Source organism: Halictus rubicundus, chromosome 17 (genome assembly GCF_050948215.1).
Source record: "Halictus rubicundus isolate RS-2024b chromosome 17, iyHalRubi1_principal, whole genome shotgun sequence".
Classification (NCBI taxonomy): domain Eukaryota; kingdom Metazoa; phylum Arthropoda; class Insecta; order Hymenoptera; family Halictidae; genus Halictus; species Halictus rubicundus.
Genome location: NC_135165.1, coordinates 2,499,617 through 2,523,756, shown reverse-complemented (window position 1 = coordinate 2,523,756; position 24,140 = coordinate 2,499,617). Strand labels below are relative to the sequence as shown.

Here is a 24,140-nt window from a genome sequence, read left to right as displayed (position 1 = left end):
AAATATGAGTATTTAACCATAGATTAAGGAAATAATAAGTCCGAGATAAGTTAATCCCCGGCAGATAAGGAAAGCAAGAGGAGTGTGTCGGCCACCCCCCCGATGACGGTCGAACGTTCTTTCGAGGGGTGAGAGCAACATTGTATGCAACGTTGTACAGTGTACGTCAGACATCGGGGGTTGCGAGAGACGATACACAGATTCCCAGGGGACTTTTCGAATCGATTCGGGACGGAAATCATTACAGCATATTTGAATGACTATCTTCGAATTTATCTGCGCCCTCCTGCTACACTTTTCTCTTCCTGATCGCGAACTTGTCGCGAACGACGCCATCATTTTTGCGATCGTTCCTCCTCCAACCAACATTCCCCACAATTTTGAACGTTAAATATGTTCAAATTATTGTTTCGTAAATTTTTGAAGAAAAATATTGTCGATTTATTAAAAAATACCTAATGTTCTTTCAGTGGCAATATCTTTTTCCAAGGCAGTCGAATTTGACTAAAACAGACGAATCAGATTTTTATTGAGAAACGAAATTGGCTAAATACCGAAAGCAATTTTACCATCGACAGAGTCTGTCTTTCCATTTGTCACCAATTCGGAGTACCATGACAGCAGGTTTGCGAGGGTAATTAATCTCGAAGAGCGTTTAAACAGGCCGGTTGTCTAGCTTTTTATATTTTCGAGCTTTAATCCAAGGAACCCTTGGGCGCTTGTTAATTTCGCAGAACGCGGCGCGGCTATAGCAACAGAATCTGAAACACGTCGACCCGGATTTGCTAAACACTTCGTACGAGTTGTTTCGCGAAACTCCATACACGGACAGAGTAAATATATATCGATTCTTCTGTTTGTATGTCTTCCTCTCACTTTGCCAGAACGGAGGAGACGCGTTCAATCGAGGCTTTGATGTATAAATTGCAGCTTTCTCGTTTTCGATCCCACCTCCCCATCTAACTTTCTACTCCCTTTACCGGCACGATTCCTCCATAGAGACGAAAAGGGTATCCCGGCATCTATCACTTCTGCTTTTCTTTTCCTCGTGGACAATCGTTCTCGAGAACTATCCGGCCGTTTACTCTGCTCAAGATTCCGTTTCATTCTTTCACCGATACTTTTGCCTGCTCCAAATTCACCCACTTACACTTCTCTCCGACCGAGCTCTCGTGTTACCGACAATCCTCTCGAAAAATAAGCGTCCCACCGCCAATCTATTCCCTCTTTAATTGTTCTCTCAATCATTCTCCGCCGTGCACACTCTCATTTTTAACATACGTATTTTAGAAGCTACAATAAAAGATAAATTTATTTCGCCAACAAAAATAGTCTTCGCTAAATTGTGTAGACTTTCATTTTTATAATTCGTATTTTACAGGCTGCGCAACGTTCTGTTTTTCCAAAGGCTACGATAAAAGAAAAATTTGTTATTCAGTTCTAATATGTTTTCCAACATTTTATGAACTCGAGAACATTAAATTTGTCCGCAAGGGTGCAGAGGAATGCATTTCTTTTGTAGAGAAGAACGCAGAGAATTTGCAAGAAACGTTCATTTTGGAAAGGTTCCTCCCCCGTCATTGTTTCCGCGGCGAGCACCGAAATAAATTTTGCACCGTAGGAACTGTGCGTCTATCGTGCAAGAGATACACTTACTTTCTTGAATTATTTTGTTTCGTGTCGCGACCCCAGGACCTTAGAGCCTATAGGTACCTGCACCATTTTAGGAGATTAAATCATCTTGGGGTTGGTCGGTTACGGAGGTAAGAAGAGCAGTAGGGAGAAGAAAGAGGCGGTTTGAGGACGAAGAGGGTTGGGGAAACAGAGCGGATGTTAGTTTTAGCTGATTAAATTACTAAGCCGCGATGGCCTTGCGTCGGCAGAGACCCGTTCCTCAATTCGCGATCCATTCCTTTTATTAATCGGTTTCGAGTTGTCGTGACGTTGAATAACTTTCCCAGACGAATTACCAATCTGCGTCTTCTATTCCGTTCGATCGAACCCCTTCGATTAGCTTGCGACAATTACACCCATTTGCATATACATCCTTTCGCAATTAGCACATTACTCCTGTGAATATACATATGGATTTCTATGGACATTTAATATTTTTTAACAGGACTTTCACCCCATCCTTGTACCGAAAACAACGGGAAATATTTTATCGAATATCTTCGAAACTGTAGTAAATACAAATTTCAGAATGAAAAGTAAATGAAAAATCGAAGTAAAGAATATTTATGTGCTCAGCAGATACAGATGGTTTCTGAAGGGGTGGGTTTTCCCTTTTCCAATTTAGTGGATTTGGCAGATGGACCACCAGTAAAAAATTAGTAATTGGTCCCTCAGCTTCCAAATAATTAAACAGCGATGTTTTTGGTTTTGTATCGAGTATTTCTTTCGGAGGGGGTGGCAGTAGGCGCGAAAGGAGGCCATCAGGAACGAGTTCGAGGCGAAAGAACTCACCCTCGGCCACATAAAGGACTTATCGCGGCGGTGATCGGCTCGTGTATTTGCGTTTGCTCGAAGGTTATGATCCGTCTTTGCGGGGTATCGCTGCGCGAGGATCTACGGTCCTGTGTACAGGGTCACAACACGTGGTTCGCGGACCGTGCGCAGGGTTCGCCACGTGGCGCAGATAACAGGATGGAGCAGACGCGCGACGGTGGTTGCTATCCCGGAGGGGTAGGAATCAACCCCCCGGAAAATTAAGTGCTTGTAGCTCAGATGATAACAGCGGTAGGAACGCGTCACTGCGTCTACTCGCCGAGAGTTTCCTACCCACGGAAATGCCAACCAAAACGAAACGAGCCAGCCTCTGGTTTCCCGGATTGATTGTGCCCGGAGAATTCTTTGTCGGTGAATATCATAATAACCACCCTGTACACCTTCTTGTACACTTTAGCCTTCGATTCTAAATTATATTTACAGTAATTTAATGAAACTCGATTTTCACCGTCATATCCCCCTCTAACATGGCACGAATACGGCACGAAATATTGTCTGTCACCCCCTGCACTATGCCGTAGTACACTTCAACTCGTAAGTCGATGTAAACTGTATCAAAGAATTGCAAATGTTGCTACTCACTTGTTTCGTCGCCGAGTCGATCAGCCTGACGTAGATGTCTTGCACCTGTCTGACACCTGCAACAAAAGCAACGAACAAAGTAAATACTTTGTACAAAATACTAAAATGAGAGTAAAATGTCCTCTCGACTAAAAACAATTTTATGAAGACTGTTCAACAATCAATCGTGAATTTTAATGTACGAACAGAAACGTTTGACAACTTTACTGCACATTTCGAACGAATCTGTGAATTTGACTTTAACATTAGAGAGATTCTGTATTTCACAAGTGTTGACATCGCAAAGATTTAGTAAAACAAATCGCGCAACGACTTGTCAGTTTCTTCAGAAGGGAGTAGAAGCTAGTCATGCTTGCCAGTTATAGTCCTCGAGCGCTAGTAGCAAAGCAGTCGTCGCGGTTCGCCGAACCGAGCGGTTTTTTCCGGTTAATATAAAGACAAACGGTGCTACTCTTTATTCAATTTAGCCAGCGAGTTTTTCAGTAATCCGGTAAGAAGGCCCCATTAAGTTAAGAACGTTGCGCGCGCAGGCATCTGCGACGTATGTGCATGGAATACGACGAATACGGAAACGAGTCCAAATTCTGACAAGTTGGGCGCCGCTGAAAGGGACTGTCCCAGAAAAACTTACATATTAAGGAGCATTTAAGGTGGACGACGAGCCTGGCGGCCCGATCGCATCCCCCGGGGACGTATGCACAATCTCCGATTGTTTTTGCATGGGCGCACCGCGTATACTTTGTACGAGAGATCGAGTACCGACCGCACCGAGGACGATCGCTATGCAACGAACGCTATGCCGCCGCGCCGCGTACGAAGGCAAATTCTTGTACGTGTAGTGCGTTAATTATTTTCGCGAGCTTTGGCTACCGGAAACCCGCACCGCACGCTTCCCAGAAACCACCGGCGAAATTCTGCAACTCTGCTCGAGACCATTCGATTCGGCAATTATTGTCCCTAGTATAGTGCCGGTTCGACGCATTTGTCGTAAAAATACGACTGGAAGATTTGAAGCAGATTTCAAGGAATTAAAAAAGAATTAACCCTTTGCACTCGGCGCAATTTTCAATCTAAAACTAAATTTTTCTTCCGTCTTGGAATATTTTCATTTTAGTCGTACGAAACTAATCCGATTACCACATATAATAATTAAATGTTTAGTAATCTATTAAATGGAAATTTTGTAATGTAACAAATATTTTGTAATATTTTTTGTAATTTCTTTGAAATAATGCCACAACAATTTCTGGTGGTGCGTCAGAGTCACCACTCGAGTGCAAAGGGTTAAAAATGATTGAAAAGCAGTTCTATTAGAAAAGCAGTTCTGTTATAAAAGTAGTTCTATTATAACAGTAGTTTTATTAGAAAAGCAGTTCTATTATAAGAGTAGTTCTATTAGAAAAGCAGTTCTATTAGAAAAGAAGTTCTATTAGAAAAGCAGTTTCTGTTTCGCTCCTGTTTCCAATTTTTCGAACAAAAATTCATTCGGTTCGCCAAACGAATAGCTATAAAATATTTGGTTTCATGGAAAAATTTTGAAAGTTGTTCACGGTGCGTAAATGTCAAATACACTGTGAAATCTCTTTGAAAAAATTGAGAAGACAGCAGAGAAGAGCTGCGGGCAGATTATTTTGATCAATGCCGATTCGTTGTGCCGGGGTACGGTAGCGGCGGTTTATTGGCTAGAGCAGGCAATTCTATCGCGTGATCATCTTCCGTATGCATTACCGCATTATTACTATCCGTTATCGGCAGGCGAACTATGTTCGATGTGTACACGGAGAGAGCCCGGTAGCGTTGCGGCAAGTTTTCGAAACCGTTCGGCCCGGCTTCCACAGGGAGCACACCAGGTAATCCCGGGGTGTATTTTGGACAGACACCCCCGTGGCTTCCGGCCTCGCGTATCCGGTAAGCCAAGTAATCCCGACATAAGACTCCCAGGCGTGGTGGCTACTATAGGCCAGACTCACGCCGCATAACGTTACCGTGGATTACGATACTTCGCCCCCCCACCCTCCCCCCCCCCCCGAAACTAACTCACAAATTACCTCGAGAAACCGTCGCGGCTTTACCGGAAGATACTCGCTCGACCCGACGGTTTCCCGCGAGCCCCAATACTGTCAGACACTGCCAATGCCGGTATTTCTTACTTGCATACCATGTATCTCTTCGCGGGTCTACATTTTACCCGGTTGTTCAGAACTACAATGATTTCTCTATATACGTCGCCAAGGCCTGGAGGATAAACGTCGCGGAATTGTCCCCACTACCGCGGGGTATAGGGCGTGGGAGGTTACAAAGCTCGAGAGCCCTCGGTAAACATAACACGGCTCGGGAATGTCTCCTGCACGATACGCGACACTGGCAAGACCCGTTTTGCTGACATATATCGAGAAGACACTGTATTCGGATTGTCATAAATTTTAAACGTGTGCTTTCCTCGCTTTAATTTTGTCAGACGTATTGCTGGGCAATAGGACTCCCAGTGTAGTATAGATGTTGGTTACATTTGCATTAAAAAATATTATAAAATCCAGAAATCTTACTCTGCCTCGATTGGAGCTTCCAATCCTTCGGTGGCGAACGTAGCTCGTTAAATTAGCGTTAAAAAATTATACCGAATCCAGATAGACGTCGACGAAATTGTTATTCGACTGTGGTTAGAAATGCGTAATGGATATATCGAGAAAGTCACTGTATTCGGATTATCATAAATTTTAAACGTGTGCTTTCCTCGCTTCAATTGTGTCAGAGGTAATGCTGAGCAATAGGACTCCCAGTGTAGTATAGATGTTGGTTACATTTGCATTAAAAAATATTATAGAATCCAGAAATCTTACTCTGCCTCGATTGGAGCTTCCACTCCTTCGGTGGCGAACGTAGCTCGTTAAATTAGCGTTAAAAAATTATACCGAATCCAGATAGACGTCCCTATCGACGAAATTGTTATTCGACTGTGGTTAGAAATGCGTAATGGATATATCGAGAAAGTCACTGTATTCGGATTATCATAAATTTTAAACGTGTGCTTTCCTCGCTTCAATTGTGTCAGAGGTAATGCTGAGCAATAGGACTCCCAGTGTAGTATAGATGTTGGTTACATTTGCACTAAAAAATATTATAGAATCCAGAAATCTTACTCTGCCTCGATTGGAGCTTCCAATCCTTCGGTGCCGAACGTAGCTCGTTAAATTTGCGTTAAAAAATTTTACCGAATCCAGATAGACGTCCCTATCGACGAAATTGTTATTCGACTGTGGTTAGAAATGCGTAATGGATATATCGAGAAAGTCACTGTATTCGGATTATCATAAATTTTAAACGTGTGCTTTCCTCGCTTCAATTGTGTCAGAGGTAATGCTGAGCAATAGGACTCCCAGTGTAGTATAGATGTTGGTTACATTTGCATTAAAAAATATTATAGAATCCAGAAATCTTACTCTGCCTCGATTGGAGCTTCCAATCCTTCGGTGGCGAACGTAGCTCGTTAAATTAGCGTTAAAAAATTATACCGAATCCAGATAGACGTCCCTATCGACGAAATTGTTATTCGATTGTGGTTAGAAATGCGTAATGGAATAAAATACAAGATTGTGTACAGGAGAATATATAACGGCTCGTAATAAGAGCCGTGCCGATTAAGAATCCCGATCGAACGAATCAAATGGGTGGTGTCTGGTTCTTCGGTGTGGTTTTTGTCCGTAGAGAAGTCGGTTGCCTAGTTATGCTAATGCGAGCGGACCTATCTGCCTGTTCTCAGCGGGACTTGGCACGCGATGCCGCTTCTTACGTGGCTTCTTCTCGATCTTTTGCCTTTATTGCCGTGGCTCGGGGAGGAGCATGATCGCCGTGGTCGCCGCAGTGTCTCTGATAAATGTACGCGCGTTCACGTGGTGTACGTCACCAGCCTCGTGCTGGTAATCGTGCTCCCTTAAGATGCATCGGCGCACTTGCATAAATGAATTCATTTGTTCGACCGATCTGATTTTATACCCCGATCCCGTTTTACATACGAGGGACCAACAGAAACACGGAGAACGATCTTCGTTATCCGATCAACCGGATATGCATTCCTCCGCTCCTCACACCGCTCATTTCACGGAACTTTGCAAAAACACATGATCGTTCCTCAAATTTCTATCATTCACATCGTAATATTTCCAATGACAGCTTCTACAAATTCTTTCAATTCGGCGACTTTCAAACGTTCCAAGGTGTCGTAATCAAGGTTAACACTGAACCTACCACCACCGATCAAAATGACCTGTTCCAGATTTTTTATTTTGCAATTATTGAAGTAATACAAATTATTTCACAAGAAAAGATTGATTTGTTACAGTAGGGGCCGCGCAAAGTCTGAATAAAATCAGTCTTGTCATTTTTGTGAGGGAACGTGCTACTTTTAAGGGTCGGTAGGTTTAGTGTTAATAACACTGTTAATAATAACGGAGCTATTCATTGCGTCGAGATTAACACTAGGAGCACTGATAGTGGCCAGTTTCGATTATTTCACAAAAATATCAAGAACACATTTTAGCAGCTTTTAATATACGTTCCAAGGGATAAACGGTGTCAAATGAATTTCACAGTAATTGTAAATTAATGAAATTTTGTCGAGTCCCGTAAATCTAGCGTTAAAGTGGAAAGCGTTTGAGAGACGCCAGCGCGCTCGTACGACGAATTAACTCGTCGTCAGCGGTTGGAGGGGGCGCGCTCGTCGATTCCAGCGTGGAAATCGCAGATCTGCCGACGACCATAATCGCGAAGACTCGGGATGCGTTCGGAGGAGACATGTAAAACGCGCGATGGCCCCCGAGTGTCCGTGTAATAGCCTCGTCGAGCGGCGATGACGGTCCATCAAGATTCCGCGCAGACACCCGGTCCTCGGCGAACCGCTAAAAAGCTCAGGAACTTTCGGTGCTCCGATCGCAACAGAGACATATTTTATGTCACTGGCCCGGGGGTGGGGGTGGGGGGGGCCCGGGCAAAAAGCGCCCGAAGCTCTTCCCCGTCGCTTCGAAAGGAAAGAGAAACGAGGATCGTCGAGAGAGTGCGTGAACGAAACGGGGAAACGACAAGTGCGGCGAAAAGGGGTTATGGTGGTGGGAGAGGGGGTATTCCCCCCCGAAGAAGTCGATGATCTAGAGGTGGTCCTGGGCGAGCAGAGACCCCCCAAAAACGTGCTCGCATTATGATCATATTAAAAAGCCGCAAGGCGCTATCTGCCGGGTCTCATTCCGACGGTTTTTCATACCGCGCATGTCAGGGAACAAGACCGGGGCACCGCGGTGTTTTCTTCATTGGCCGGATTTTTTGCCAACCGTTTGCTCTTCCTCCTATCTTCCCCTCGTTTCTTCTTCCCTCTTTCACCTCACCCTTTCCCCTGATCGGGCCCCGTGTCTCTCTTTCTCCTTCTCTCTCTGTCCTCCTTTCTCTTTTCTGTGGCCTGTGTACACAACACAGTCGGGGGGTGGGGTGGGGGGGGGGACTTTCTTGCCCGGTCGCCGATCAATCAATGCGGGATTTTTGCGTTGGCAGGACTGACCGACGGACGGGGCCGCCCCCGGCCATCTACGGATACTAAAACGTGTTGCCAACATCGCAAACAAGAAACAACTAACTGTTGCAAACGACGGAATACCTACGGTCTTCGGGATCGTAAATCCCGACTTTCGTCGCGACCGCGGAAACTACCGCTGTCGAAGACGTTCCCAAGACCTTCCCCCCCCTCCTCTCCACCCCTTTGCCGCTGTGCGTCCGCTGCCGACTTCTTTCCGCTTGCTGTCACGTAATTTCGATCGTGTTTTCGCCGGCTCGAACGATAGCTATTCTGCCTGACAGATTTGTGTATTGCCCGGTTGATTCGACGCGAAAGTCCCCGAGACTTACTGCGACGTTTCCAAGCAATTTCCCTGGTCCGAATCTGTGATTTGATAGAAAGCTCGAGGAGGATTTCATCCCTTGAACTGGGGATGCCTGGACACCCCCTTTCTACGTCTATTCAATGATTCGATAGGTTTTCCACCGGAATTGTTGCTTCCCGGAGTCGTGCTTCGGTGCGAAACTAGGGGTGGAATTTCAACCCTTGCCTGGGAAACTGAAGCGTCGTTCCTACGCTTTAACGATTTCTTACGTACTGGTGAAAACGATTTTTAAGATGGACACCCCCCTCTGTTCCATTTACAAACAACCAGAATAATTTCCAGATTCAGTGAGACAACGATTATATTTCCTGCGTGGAAGGAGGACATCCGAATTCTAATTTCAGTCGCGAAACACTTCGGACATAGCGACACGTGTCATAATAAAAAATAGTTTTAATATTCATAGACATATGCAAGGGATGAGTCAGTATTGATATCGCTGGTTTATTACTCACCGTTAGAGTAGAGCAGATGTAAGCTGTATTGGATTCCATTGTTCGTCTTTTGGCCTTCGGACTCCTGCAAACACAAATACAACATGTCTGAATTATCATTTTTTAAGAGGAGTGCGATATACAATAACTATCGCGAAACGAAAGTTTTCGAGAACTGAGCATTGGACGAACGATTGGTTTAATTAAAGTGTGAAACTGAAATAGAACCATCGAGGGATCTTTAGTTTAATTATTCTTAACGAGCGTGCAAGGGTTAAAAATGCGAATATCAGGTTTCTGGCGTAAGAGTTAAGATCAGCGAGATCTTGGAATGAGAAATTAGATTGTCGAGGAGGCGCGTCGTCGGGTTCCCCGGGCGACGAGCCATCGAACGCATTATTTCATTAGGTTGATATAAGCGAAACTGAACGAGGAATCTCGTTAATCTCGCTAAATTTCGTGCTCCGCTTAAATCGGTTCAAATGAGCGGAAACGCGAAGGAACGGAGAGAAGAGTGAGAGCACCCCATCCCCTCTCCCCCACCCCCACCCCCGTGCGCGCGTTCTTCGCGCCCCGTTCTATTTTAATTAAGTGCACCGTGACGTAACTCTCGCGCTCGGGCTGCTCCACCTCACGCTAATTATTAATTTCTTGATGTGCCGGTAAGAGCCGTGCCATTACGTATGGCGTGCGATGCATAATTATCATGCTGCCCTGTTGACGAGTCATGCGTGCATCGCGCCATATGCCGCGACCACGGTAATGCATTTTCAACTACCTATCTCTGGAACACCTACGACTGGCACAACCCCCGTCGGACACGACTTTCAGCCTTGCATACGATCTTCGGTTCCTGCGCATCGATTTTACCAGAAATTAACGTAATTAACCCGGCCGATGCAAACTTCCATTCAGACTTCTATTCATCACGACGCTCTTCTTTAAGACAACTACTCCGAAAAGCTAATTGCAAGACTCTCTGTTTTCACGATTTCCCGAATGCTTCAGTAGCGATGTGCATCTTTATGCGAATTTCTATTTTCTTAATTGATTTTCATTTAACGGGGTGTTCCGAGTTTCGAAGCTGTTTTTTCCGCGAATTTTTAGGAATTCTTTTCGGCAGAATGATTCAACCTCCCGAATTGGGATTTTGCGTACATATTTATTGGTATCTCAAGCGTACGTGTGATTTTTTCGGAGCAAAAATAATAAAAATTATACGAGTTACATATTTTTCTATAGAGTATGTTTTGAAAAACGTGGGTCGCCGTGATTCCAGCCTTTTCACCACTTAAATTCCAGGTTCAAAGCCAGTGGTATTTTCATAATGAACATGGACCATGGATTTTCTGGAGCCCTAATCGTCAGGGCCAGTGTCATTTCTCGAAAAGCAGAGGAACAAAAGCGATTAGGCTGCAAGTCGAACAAACGTCCTTCTCCTACTCCTTCGCTTCGATTTGCATCGCTTATCCGTGCATCTCCGCCGGTCCCCCACCCCGGTCGAGAGCATGTCTATCTATAATTCACATGACCGGGACAGTTGCATTGCATGGCCTCCCTATTAATTAGGGTCACACACCTCGAGCATAGATCAGTCCTAGTGTCGAGTAGCCGTTTGTGGCTGAGCCGCGGCGGCCAGGCCTGTTCTCACCCCGGCTTATCTAACCGGAGACAACACCGCGACATTAATATGAATATTTCCGTTCAATTATTTCGCCTAACGGAGGAATCGAGATCAATCGAGAACGGGAAACGACGCGGCTATCATCGGGAATCGTTGGCATGAAAGAGTCGATGCACGACCATGACAGCCGCCGCCGCCGCCGCCGCACGATTCCCGGAAACTGATGTCCTACGTAAATACAGGGTCGGCCGTGTTCGTTTCTCTTCGTTTCTATCCGCTTTTTCCTCGGTGTTTAATTAAAAAGTAGTCGTCGTCCGATCGGTCTCGATATACCTGATTAACGTCCATCGTGAGCGCCGGCGAATTTTCGAGATTAATGGCCGCGACGAATGCTCGCGACAGGACGGAGCTTAATGCGCGCACACAGCCCGAGGAAAAACGGAAGAATGACCACCGATGACCAACCGAACGATGATTGCACGCCGATTAGAGAAAAATCGACTACCGGATCGCCCCGTTACTTTGAAGAAACCGATCGACGAGTTCACGTACTCGGAGGACGCGTTTCTTCTGGCTTCGATATTCGATTTCGAGTCGATCCCTGTTGCTCCGAGGGAAAGATACACTACAGGTTTCCGATTCGTTTATTCCTCGAGATAATTTGCATAATTGCGGGACGCGGGAACCAAATGGGAATTTTTTAAATCTGCAATCTATCAGGTTGGCAAGAAAGTAATTTCGGTTTTCACTAATAGATTACTTTATGTTTTGTTTGATTGACTTCTGTTAACGTTGCATTTGTTTTCTTTCTGACATTTCATAACTGCATCTTTTAGGCTACTTTTGAAGCAAATTGCACGTAATTTTGATTAAAATTGTTAGTTCTGTGTCAATTTGAACATGGAGTGCAAAATCGAACATTATAGGCACATATTGCTTTTTTATTTCCGTAGAGGTAAAAAAGCTGCCGAGGCTCGCAAAGATATATGTGAAGTTTATGGTGTGGATTGCTTAACAGAACGCACGTGCCAGAATTGGTTTAAAAAATTCCGTTCTAGAAATTTCTCGCTTAAAGGCGACCAACGTTCTGGTCGACCATCTGAAGTTGATGATGACCAAATGAAAGCCATTATTGAATCGGATCGTCATATAACTGTCCGAGAGATTGCAGACAGGTTAAATGTCTCGCATACAACTGTAGAATATCGTTTGAAAAGTCTCGGAATCGTTAAGAAGCTCGATATTTGGGTTCCACGCGAATTGAAAGAAATTCACTTAACGCAACGCATCAACATATGCGATATGCATCTCAAACGAAATGAAATCGACCCTTTTCTGAAGCGAATCATCGCTGGTGATGAGAAATCGGTTGTTTGCAATAACACAACTCGAAAACGATCATGGTCCAAGCGTGATGAATCAGCCCAAACCACGCCGAAAGCTGAATTGCACCAAAAGAAGATCATGTTGTCAGTTAGGTGGGACTACAAAGGTATTGTGCATTTTGAGCTTCTCCCAAGGAACCAAACCATTAATTCAGATATTTATTGTCGACAACTAACAAAACTTGACATAGCAATCAAAGAAAAACGGCCAGAATTGGCAAATCGCAAAGGAATCGTGTTCCACCGTGATAACGCTAGGCCACACACGTCTTTGGTAACACGTGAAAAGTTATTGGAGCTTGGTTGGGAAGTGATGTCACACCCACCGTATAGCCCTGACATTGCACCATCAGATTATCATTTATTCCGAAGTTTACAAAACTCTTTGAATAGTAAAACTTTCCCTAATGACGATGGTCTGAAATCGCACTTGGATCAGTTTTTCACCGAAAAGGATCAGAAGTTTTATGAGCGCGGAATTATGAAGCTACCAGAAAGATGGCAAAAGATCATAGAAAGAAAATATTTTATTGATTAAAGTTCGTTGCTTTGATAAAAAAAATTGGATTTTATTTCACCTGAAAATACCGAAATTACTTTCTTGCCAACCTAATAGTTATGAAATGTTTTAGGAATAAATTGCCCGGGATCGGTGGACGAAATTTTAATTTTGCATAGAGACCCGCGGCCAGGTGACGACCGTTGCACCGATGCCGATGGTTTTTCGCGTCAGCGTATAAGCCTGTACAGGTTCTTGCGAACAAGTCCGGGATGGCAGGAAGGCGCACTCGCTCGTTCGTACAAATCCGCGTAGCAGTTTGTACCGCGGGTATTACAAACGCATTTGTCCGAAGTATCCGGCGCGCCGCGACCGATTTCACTTGCGCAACACGCCGAACACGCCGGACCCGTGCCGCGCAAGTCAACTTCTCCTTAACTAGCTATACTAATTGACCAATAGAAAGTGGAGCTGCTCCGTGCTGCCGTTGACAATCGCTTCCCATTTCGGAATATTCTCACGGGGTCACCAGGTTGGTTCCCTCCGAGCTCCACACAGTCAAATATTAGCCGCCGATCGCGATCGGTACACGGTTTCGGATCGTCGTAAATTCGAGGAACGTTCGCGGCGCGGCTCGTTTGAAATTCGCGTGATTCGTAAAAAAATTTAGACATCAAGATTCCGAACGGGGGTAATGGCTTCATTCGTGGGGATTCTTTAGTCTGTTTCTTTCGATGCGATGAAAACGCATTACCGGCGACTCTCGATTCTGCGAACGAACGCGTTCAACCTAATTGAAAGTTCCCGCGACTATGCTGCATTTATTCATACGTTCGCGATCTTGCAATACCTTCGCGGTAAACGATTGTCGCATATCGTTCGGATGAATTGGAGAGGCTCGTGCGTTTCTCATGCGTTGTTCAATCTTTAAAGAACACTAATTCATCCGATTTTTCGGTGCTTTGTAGATCTTTGGGATTTTTTCTGAAGTTACTAATCATTTCATAGATATCCACCACTACTTGGAGCACATAATATATCTTTTTGGGATCCGAAATATTTCCTCGACCGAGCTTTTGAATGAGAAAGAGTTTTCGAACCGTTCGATTAAATAGTTCGTTCGAAATTGGGAAATTCGTTCGACCGGTGTACGAATGAAAATGGGAAGTCCACTTATTGCACGGGTGGCCGCTCGGTTGCCGTGACCATATCGATACCCTTACGATCTCCCGTTCGTCCATTTCTCACAGGGTCAATGGATTTTCGCCTGTCGGACTAATTGCTGGAAAAGCTGGAGGTGTATCCTCTCTCCGACTATCGATATGTATACGCGTAGGCGGAGGCGTTTAATATTTGACGTCACCCCCGATGGAAATGGCAATTATCGAGATAAGCGTACGGCTCGCGCGATATTCCCCGATGTCATAAAGGTCCACCTCTTCTTTTTTCACTTGTTCTCCCGGGGAAAGACCGGGACCACTACGGTGGTGTGCCCATTGAAATTCAGAAGTTGTCACTCGACAAGCCATCGGTTATTTTCCTTTTTTGTTTTGCAACTCGTTGTCGACAAACGTGCGCGATTTTCCATCGATTTTTCCGCGCAACGTCGCGACGAAATAGCTTAACAGCGCTCGATCTAGGTTTCACAGTCACGGTGCAATATATCTTTTTATCACACGGAATATTATCAGTCTTTTAGGGTTATTCTAATTGTAATTTTTACGCACGGTTCAATTTTGACGAGAATCACCGGGGTGGTAAAATTGGATCCACTATTTTATCAGCTTGAGTAGGTTCAAAATAATTTTTTTGTTTTATCGCAAGCTTATGACCGAATCAATATCGCGTTTTTGAGTAGGGGTGTTTGTTTCATCAGAGTTGAAATTCATTTGTTCGCGAAGAGTCATCTTACCTGATCCTTCTCGACGAAACCCATGAACGAGGTCCTCTCTATCTCGATCGGCTGACCGTGTCGATCGTACAGAGCGATCACGAAATGGAAGAAATTACTCTTCCTCAAATTGCTCGGCGGTTGCTTCTCGAAATGTGCTCTGCCCACTCCGACTCTGCAATTCACAAAGAAAAATTTGTCAACATTTCGTCTCCGGTGAAAAGGCACTTTTAATAATCAATATTTCCGAAACCCGAATGCAACCTACGATTGCTGGGCAAGAAAGAAAGAAAAGCAACGAATGCTCAATTTACAGCGAAGCGAAAAATCGTCAAAATGAAAAGATTAATTATCAGCGGTAGTTTCCTACGCATGAAACCCGAACGATTTTTGCAATCGGTTTTCTCACTCGTGTCGAGAGAGATCGCATTTCGTTCGAGTGCACGAGCGTGCATTCCGTTGCAATGTCGCAAAACGATGCTCGATACCAAATTCGGCCGGCTCACCGGTGAGATTCTCTCAGTGTTCTAGGGTCAAATAGGTACGCTCCGCCGCGACCTTGAATGCAATAAGAATGCCCAAACTTGTAAGAGGAAAGACAAACGAGGTTGTCCGTGGGCGAACGCGCAGGTGGCCTCGACGCCTTAAAATCCCATTAAGGTCTCATGTGCCGAGATTAGGCCACCGGACTCCAATGCCATCTTTGAGTAATGGCACGGAAAGTCCCCTTTTCGAGTCTGCTGCTTCACACAGTCCACCGTTGCAGACTACGCTCCGATTGATACTCGTGAAACACGATTGCCAGCGTCGTGTTACACTCGTTGCGATATTGTTTGTCAAAATCGTCAACAAATCGCTTAACGATCCCTAATCGTGCAATTGTATGTGCAATTTACTGAATCCGAACTTTCTCGTCATTTGCTGCACTAGACTACTAAAATCTAAAATCAATTCCAACACGAACCTTTCAACTAGGTGACTTTTCGATTGCGAACTGTTAAGAAGGGTTAACCCTTAAGTGCATAGGTAAACTAAATATTAAGAACATCAATTCATACATGGGGTCCATCGAGGACCCCACTTACCTAATTCCTTGCCAACTCTGATTACAGAAACAATTTATTTCTGTAAACACATTAAAAATAACCGAAATATTGACAGAAACAAATAGCTGAACTCTCAGTTCACAAATGGCGCGGCTAAAAATGTTAACACAAAATCCAACACTGGGGTCCTTTGCGGACCCCACTCATGCATTTAAGGGTTAAGAGAAAACAAGATTGCACAGAGAAAGACAGTTTCAACCTAAAACCTTGGGACTAATACCAGAAAAAGTTCGTCGAGTTCGGTGCGCACGCTCGGAAATCGCGGGGTATCGGCGAGCCGGTTAAGCGTTAATCGCGGAAGGCTTTTGAAGGCCGCGGGTATCGGTCATGTCGATTAAAAACAGCCGCGGAGAAATCGCATTATCGTTGGTCCGCCGGTGGTGTGGGGGTGGCGAGCGAGGTTGATCGCGGCGCCGGCGTGAAGCGATAAAACGATCGCGCGAGTGCGCGGAATGCCATCAGGACGGACTCTCGGAGCGGAAAACTGAATCGACTGGACCGAAAATGAATAGCGGCAGTTTTGCAGCACATTTGCGAAATAAATGATGGTATCGGCGGTGCGTTTGTCACGGGAGGCGGTGGGACGTCGGTCTGCCGGAGAGAGAGCCGGAGAGCAGAGCCTGGCAGCGCTGCCAGCGCTGGCAGAGCTAGGCGGAGGACGAAGAGGACGGAGAGGAGAGGTTTGCAAGGGGTTCGGTAGGCACACGGGGGTGGTGGTGGTGGTGGATCCCCGTGCAGAACGAAGAGAGGGTCCGCTGGAGGGTAGGAGGGCAAAACCGGGTGGCATGAGGGAGGCAACGGGAGGGGAGTGATGTACTGCCCGTGTCGATAATTATCGGTGGCTGATTAACCGGCCGCCGGTTCGCGCCCCATAACTCTCGACGTCCGATTATTTTGCCCTGTTTGCCATGCACCAATTCCTATATAACGTGTAGGCACGTCCTACCCCCGTGCCGTTACATTATCACCTGCGGTGCCGCGACGCCCCGCGCCGCGCCGCGCCGCCCCCGCACACCTTTTTCGAAACCGTTGCGGATTACGGGACACCGCTCTCCACCGCGGTTTCAAGAACTAACCTCGCTCGCGATAACAATAACTCGCGCACCTGCATCTCGTCTCTTCGACCTTTTCACGCGTCCATACAAGTCGCACGACGCACAGTGGGCAATTTGGACGAAATCGGATTCAAAATCGAAGAACTTTTGATTGAAATGAGGTAGTGCGATGAAATTTTTTTAAAATTAAAGCTGAAACTATGTAGTGAAAATTACTTCATTAGTTTTTGTCATAAAAATCTATTTTTTGCAAAATCCTGAGGTCGTAGACAAATTTTGAGACCAGATTTGAAGTCAGCGTGAAAAAATCTATGGGAAATGATGTATAGCATGTTGAAAAAAGAATTTTTTCCTCGCGTGGTATTGGAAAAACTAAAATTTTCTTGAATTTGTGCGCGTTTAACGAATTTTCTCGAGGTTAAAAAACGTTCGTACCACAATCTCTCTATTTTTCCCATATTCAACAAAGTTGCAGCTTTCATTTAAACAAAATTTCATCGGTCTACCTCATTCCTATCGAAAGTTCCTTGATTTTCAATCCGATTTTGTCCAAATTGCCCACTGTGCGACGTCGAGACAACTTGCTCGGCCGGCGGCCATTCTTACAACCAGCCTGCGCACCTTTATGCGAAATAAAAAGTTTCTTCATTGATCACAGCACGCGGGCACCAAAGAAAAATGTCCTTCAATCTTCAACAATTTTACTAAGCTGAAATCAATAGATACCGTGCTCTTAAATCTTCTGATCTTATCAAAATTCTGAATTCTTCTGATCTATTCAAAATCGAGATAGTGTAATCGCAAGAAATCGGAACCTGGTAGAAATCGCTTTCCACGTGATATTCTTTGTACAGGGTGTATAACAATTATATGTCACGACCATCATAGCGTGATTCCACAGCTCCGGATCGGTGGAGATCTGTGAAAAAATGCACCGCAAAATTCATTTCGACCTCGAAACTTAGGGTCGAAGTATCGAAAAATTTGAGTGATGAGTACTACTATACGATGCAATAAAAGACAGTTTTTCGACTTCCAAGGTCAAGGTGAATTTTGCGGTGCAATTTTTTAACAGATCTCCACCGATCTAGAGGTGTGGAATCACGCTATGGTGGTCGCGACATATAATTTTTATACACCCTGTACTTTCCCGAATGATTTAGTATCGGGAGGGTTGATATAGACCCCCGCAATTTCCAAATTTCGCGCGTGTTAGATGCACGACACAGCAAAGTATGCGAGTTCCTTTCAAAGGTTACAACAGGGTTGAGATGTTTGTCGGGAACCTTGTCGAAAACCTTGCCGATTTCGATCGGCCTCCGTGCCCCCGTGTTCGATTCGCCGATTGTCGGTCTCGATTAATTGTCCTTAAATCGACGTGGTGCGCAGAGGCGTCCGCGATTTCCCTGCGCGCCGAGCCCGACGAAAAACTGGTATCGCACGAAAAGGCGCCTATCGCGTCCTACATCTTCATTTGTGTATTTGGCATGCGGCTTCGTATCGGGTTATCTCTGTTGGCCGATCGAATCGGCGCGGCGTTGCTCCAGTCATCGCGAAAGAAACGTGGCGCGAGCCTCGGGGCCCTATGCAACGCCGGCGACGCGTTGCGCTGTTCGCCGCACACACCGACGCCAATCGTTATCCATTATCCGAAAACGGACCCGCGGCGGATTGTAAGCGCGAATAGCCGCACGGTAAATTGCGCGCGAATCGAGCCCCATCACTATCGGCCGTCATTTTGCGCTCCGAGCCACGGCCTGCGAAGGTGTTCACACGTAGATGTTAATAACTGTTATACGAAGCTTCCGACTCGAACAGCAACCGGACGCACACTGGCTGCCATGGCCGAGCATTGTTTAGCAGCCTCGCTATTTAATTCTAGAGTTTCGGATTAAACTGTTACCCTCTGAGTATGCTTCGATGGAATATAAATCTATAATTATCTATAAGTTAAAAATAATCAGATTTGGCGGCCGAAGGGTTAACCCTTCTAAATTTTATGTATTTTTCGAGTGGAGACAGTGTTACAGTGAAAATGTAACGTTTATGGGAACCAAAAAATGAAGGGTGAAAGATATCACAGCGAATTTGACGGAAGAAAATGAATGTCTTGCGCTTAGGATATCGGGGGTGCGGCGAGGGGATGCCAGTATTGATCTGTAACTATAGCGTTATTGTTAACATAGGCGGTTTTCGTCGAGCGAACGAGCACCATAATTTTCACCCTTAGCGATCCCCGATTTAAATATTGACTAGCTGGCAATTTCGGAGAACAGATCGTCGAATAACTGTACAAACTAGCCTATACTTTACGCGGGAGCAGCAACCTATGCTATTTGCGCACAATGCATTACGGGGGGGGGGAGGCGAAATATGCGGATAACACGAACCTACGGATACACAGTTACGAATTCGTGGATAAAGCAATCGCGGAGAATTACAATAAATCCGCAGTTAATGTATACCACCGGGCGTTAGTTATTACGAGTTGGGCGAAGCGCAGTCTATTTACGCTTGCTTCCAACGTGATTCATAATGCGCCAGGAGATAATGAGCAATTTGTAATATATCTGAATGTAATTCGCGAACCAAGCCGCATTGCTACCGGACGCTGTTCAATTTAACAGAGGCGGATGTTTCATTGCCGTGCGCGACAAAAACTTATTAATTTGTTTAAGATTATCGCTAACGTCCGTCACCCCTCCGACAGAAACTTGTTTCTCCCGCCGTTGACAAAGTATTTCATCTTGAACTTTTCAGTGGAGTTTTTACGGAATTAGTGGAACTTTCCAGTGAAATATTTTTTAATTTCTCCTCTTTAATGGACAGGGAGAAAAATTGTCACTAATTTCGAAAAGTATGAACATTACTGGAAAGAAAATTTTAGTAGATTCTTAGAAAATTAGTCGATAAGAGTGTCAAGTTACTTTCAAAAAATTTGCCGCGTTGACCCTTCGCGTAGGCCGCGAAAGTGTCGCAGGAAACGACGTGTTTTCTTCATTAATAGTTTTCTACGGGGGTTCGAGTCGGCGTTTAATTGAAAGAGCGTCGTCAATCAGTTTAAACGAGCCGCTTAGACGAAACTATAAGCGAGACGATATCGTGTCTATTCAAATTTACGGGAAAAAGTTTCGTTTCCCTTCGCGCGAGAGTAGCGGTTCCAGGCGTGCACACACTCGCACACACACAAACACACACAGAGACGTGCCGAACCCGCGACTTGAAAAGAGAGTGCGAGAGAGGGCTCGGGCGAAACTGTTTTAAAACTCCCGGCAAACAGACATAAACTCTCACGCTTTTTAAAAACTCCTAAAAAAGTTGCCCACCTAATGAACCTGCGAACCATCGTGCTCGACGAAGGGGCGGGATGTGTCGCCCCCGGAAAAACAATGACTTTCCCTGTAACTGCCGGGACGAAAGTAAAAGGAGTGCACGCCGGGAACTGTTCAACAGTTGTGCCCTCCGCAAATCAGTCGGCTCCTCTATTAATTTAATTAATTATTACTGTCCACCCGCGAGACCAGCACGTAGTTCGAAATTTTGTTGGACAACTACGAGCATAGAAGAATAAAAACGATCACTGCTAAATCGAAGGTAAGCATAATTTAATATTAACCCTTTGCACTCGAAGCTATTGTAACTCCAAAACGAAACATTTCTTCTGACCAAGAATATTTCCCTCCTATATATATTTTTTCACGTTGTACATATGAATATATTGCAATTTACTCGTACAATACCGAAGTGTTTAGTAATTTGTTAAATACAAACAAATTGAATTATGTGAAAAACATTTTGAATAACGATACAGCAATTTTTAGTGGCGCCTTACAGTCGCCATTCGAGTGCTAAGGGTTAATTAAGTCCAAAGGGGATACATTTTCCATAATTTCTGCTCCTTGCAATTCGCTGGGACAATTTTTATTTTGTATGTAGATCCGCGGTATAGTGATAGGTGTTGTGGCGATCGGTGAACGGGGCCCAGCCGTTTTTCCGGTGTTCCTTGGAAAAGGGCCGTAATAGCCCGGCGGGAAAACAATCACGAAAAGGAGGGAACGGGCGAAAGAGAGGAGAGCAAAAGGCGCTAAAATTCTCAATTACATTAACTCGATTCTGGTTGCCGGTTCCCCGTGTCACGCCACTTGGAAGGGGTTAGTTAAGAGAACTGGTATTGGATTAGCGCATCCCCAACCCTGGTCGGTTTACCTCCTCGAGTCCGCGTATCTGTACCTTCGTCGTTTGCACGTCGTACAAATCCCTTAAGCGAGGCTGCAATAAAACACGGTTTATCGTTCGCCAAATGCATCTACGTGTGAATCATTTTGAGACGGTCGCTTTCCCAAAGATAAACTGGTGCTGCTTGTTCTCGGTCCACCGGGTTATCGTCGCTCCTCGCGCCGATAATGCGGCATAATTCCCGACCTGTTCGCGCGGTAACCGTCGAGAAAATATCGGTTTTCTAAAATTTCATAGTGCAATGTTGCATCCGAAAATCCGAAAATCCGAAACTCGAAACTCCACGAAATTTTGTTCCCGAAACGGAATATTCCAGCGAAGGGGTGGTTTTGTCGATCGAAGAAAGAACAGCTGCTTCGATTTATCAATTTTTTTACAACATATTTCTGAAAGCACCTCATGTAGATTCAATTTCTATCGTTCCTAATGCAGCAATTATACTATTATTATATTTCACTAATTCGCCGGAAAAGAGATTTGATACCCTGGGTCGGAACAGACCCGGACTCCGCCCCGTCGCAGGGGTAATTGAATTGTTAATCCGAATAGTGAATTTTTTAAGATCTTAAAAAGAGTGTAACGTTGCAGTAGGTTAGCCGACGGCCTGCGACCGAGAGATTAATAATGCTGTTCTTAAGCCCCTATTATGCGACCGCGGTAATTATGCGAAGCGGTAATGTATCGCGAACCTAAAGCAGTACACTTGGAAGTGTTTCTGCATCGAATTTATTTACGAACGTATTTTTAGAGCGGGATCTCTGCGGTAGTTTTTTGCCGTCGCTCTCGGGAAGGCGCAGTAGCCGGTTTAACGATGCTACTTTATTTCCCGTTTTGTTAAATTAATTATTATTACGGCGGGAACGCGATACTTTGAACAGTGTAAGTTGAAATAATATTTTCAAGCGATAGTCCCTTCGGAAGTAGGAAGATTAACGACGTAGCAACCGTAACGGGAGAAAAAAGGAGAAATTTTCTGATTCTTTGTTGCTAAATAATTATTTTATGCAATAATCAGCAACGCGACCCTACAATCGAACAATAGTCCTTGATCTCTCTGATATTTTAGAGAAGAATTCCTACGTTTCTAATCGAAATCAATTCTCAGAAACTCGTCGAACACAAGCTAGTAGATACAGTCAGCCATGAACAGACAAGACATCGAAATAGGAAATCCGACGGTCTGATCTTGTTCAACCGATTCTACTTCTCGCGAACGGAGCGTCAATTTAATAATTTTTCCAAATAGAAACACCTCATACCCGCTTGTACCTCCTGACACAGCCTGTACATTAGGGTTGCAATTTTCCCAGCGTACTGTATCGAAACCGTGTCAAGCAAAACTTGATGCAATGCAAATCAGGATTACATAAAAATTACACGAGGGATGTTCTCGTCGCACGATCCCAGTTTGTTAAGTCGCGTTCCATTCTACCGTGTCAGAAACATACCGTGTTACGCTTGTCACAATACTACACCGTGATTTCTCTATATATGTCGCCAAAGCCTGGATGACAAACGTCTCAGAATAATCCCCACTGCCGTATACCCCGCGAGGACCCCGAAGGTCGAGAGGCCTCGAGCGTAAACATAACACAGCACAGTTATGTCTCCTGGACGATACACGACGCTGGCAGGACCCTCGTTATTGACATATATCGAGAATTCACTACGTATCGAAACCGTGTCAGGCGAAACTCGGAGGTAACACAAATCGGCTTTACAAGAGGATGGTCTGCGAGTTGTGTAAGTTAAGTCCGCGAAACTATGTAGATAATACCGCGTTGTCAGAGAATTGTCTGTTAGCAGTCGGTACTCAACTGGAGGGGTCAGACATGATACGATTCATAACTGATAAATTCGTCGGGCAGACATTAGCCTAGTTAGCCTACGGGTAAATTGGCCAGCAGGCGCGCAGGTTCTTCGCGGAGAAGGGGGTTCGAAAACCGGAGGCTGAAGAGAAAAAGAGATAGAGAGATAGAGAGAGAGATAAAGAGAGAGAGTACTCACGTCCCGTTATCGGCGAGCGCAGGCTGCGGCCAAGCACGTGGCACCGGCTCTTCCTTGAGTATCTGCCTCATGTCCTGAGGCGCGAAAACGAGCGGCGCCCGCGGGTGGTGATGAGGCGGCGGCGGTGGCGGAGCTACGCTCGCCCCGTAGAGTTTGCGTCCCCAGTGGCCCTCGAGTTCGACGGGGCTTCCGCCGCCGGTGGTGGTTCCTGTGCCACCCCCAGCCCCGAGTCCGAGCCATGGCGACCCCCCAGCCCCCACGATCGTGGAGCTGGGCAGGAGACCGCTCCACTCGTCGGACCGCGTCGTAAGGCCGTACGGGTTCTCCTGGGGCAACAGGCTTCTTGCTTCTCGTCGACACTCTTCGCGAGAGAATCCTGTTCAGGCTCGGTACGCTCGAGCCCGTGTTCAACCGAACCGGGGAGAGTGTGATCTCTCGCTTCCTCACCTCATCAACGTCCGTAACAGGTGCTACCCCCTCGCAACATCCAACCCCTCTGCACCGTTCGCCCTCCTCGCGATCCCAAATACCGTACCACCTGTCCACGCACCACGACCGTGTGTTTTATTTTTTCCTCCACTGATTCTATTTTTTTTTCACCACTGTTCGCCCCGTTTCTTCTTATTTTCACTTAAGAGTCGGACTCGACGAGTCTCGTGTGTTTCCCCCCCGCGATCAAGTTAACCGTTCACTGAAAACTAGTCTCACTCTCGATCGTCGCACGCTGCGTCTCTGGTCTTCAAGGGTCTAAAGCCGAGGACAACGAGGAAAATTTCGTCGTCGAACCGGATACGAGGGGACACGAAGGGCTCCTTCTTCTCCTCCGATGGTTCCTCCTAGCTAGTAGCTCCTCGACCGTGTTCCCCGAGCGTGTCCACGCGACCAGTCC

General features: G+C 45.5%; 1 protein-coding gene across 3 annotated transcripts in view; it reads right to left on the bottom strand.

The window, feature by feature from the left end:
- Nucleotides 1-23,803, bottom strand: part of Kn (EBF transcription factor knot) — a 95,812-nt gene extending 72,009 nt beyond the window's left edge. For all 3 annotated transcript variants that reach the window (XM_076803101.1, XM_076803102.1, XM_076803100.1), the window contains exons 1-4: nt 23,252-23,803; nt 14,869-15,022; nt 9,470-9,533; nt 3,091-3,146 (exon numbers count right to left, since the gene is read on the bottom strand). In XM_076803101.1, coding sequence (XP_076659216.1) covers nt 3,091-3,146; nt 9,470-9,533; nt 14,869-15,022; nt 23,252-23,322 — 345 coding nt within the window. In that variant the 5' untranslated portion in view covers nt 23,323-23,803. The remainder of the gene's footprint in view (nt 1-3,090; nt 3,147-9,469; nt 9,534-14,868; nt 15,023-23,251) is intronic.
- Nucleotides 23,804-24,140: the final 337 nt, after the last annotated feature.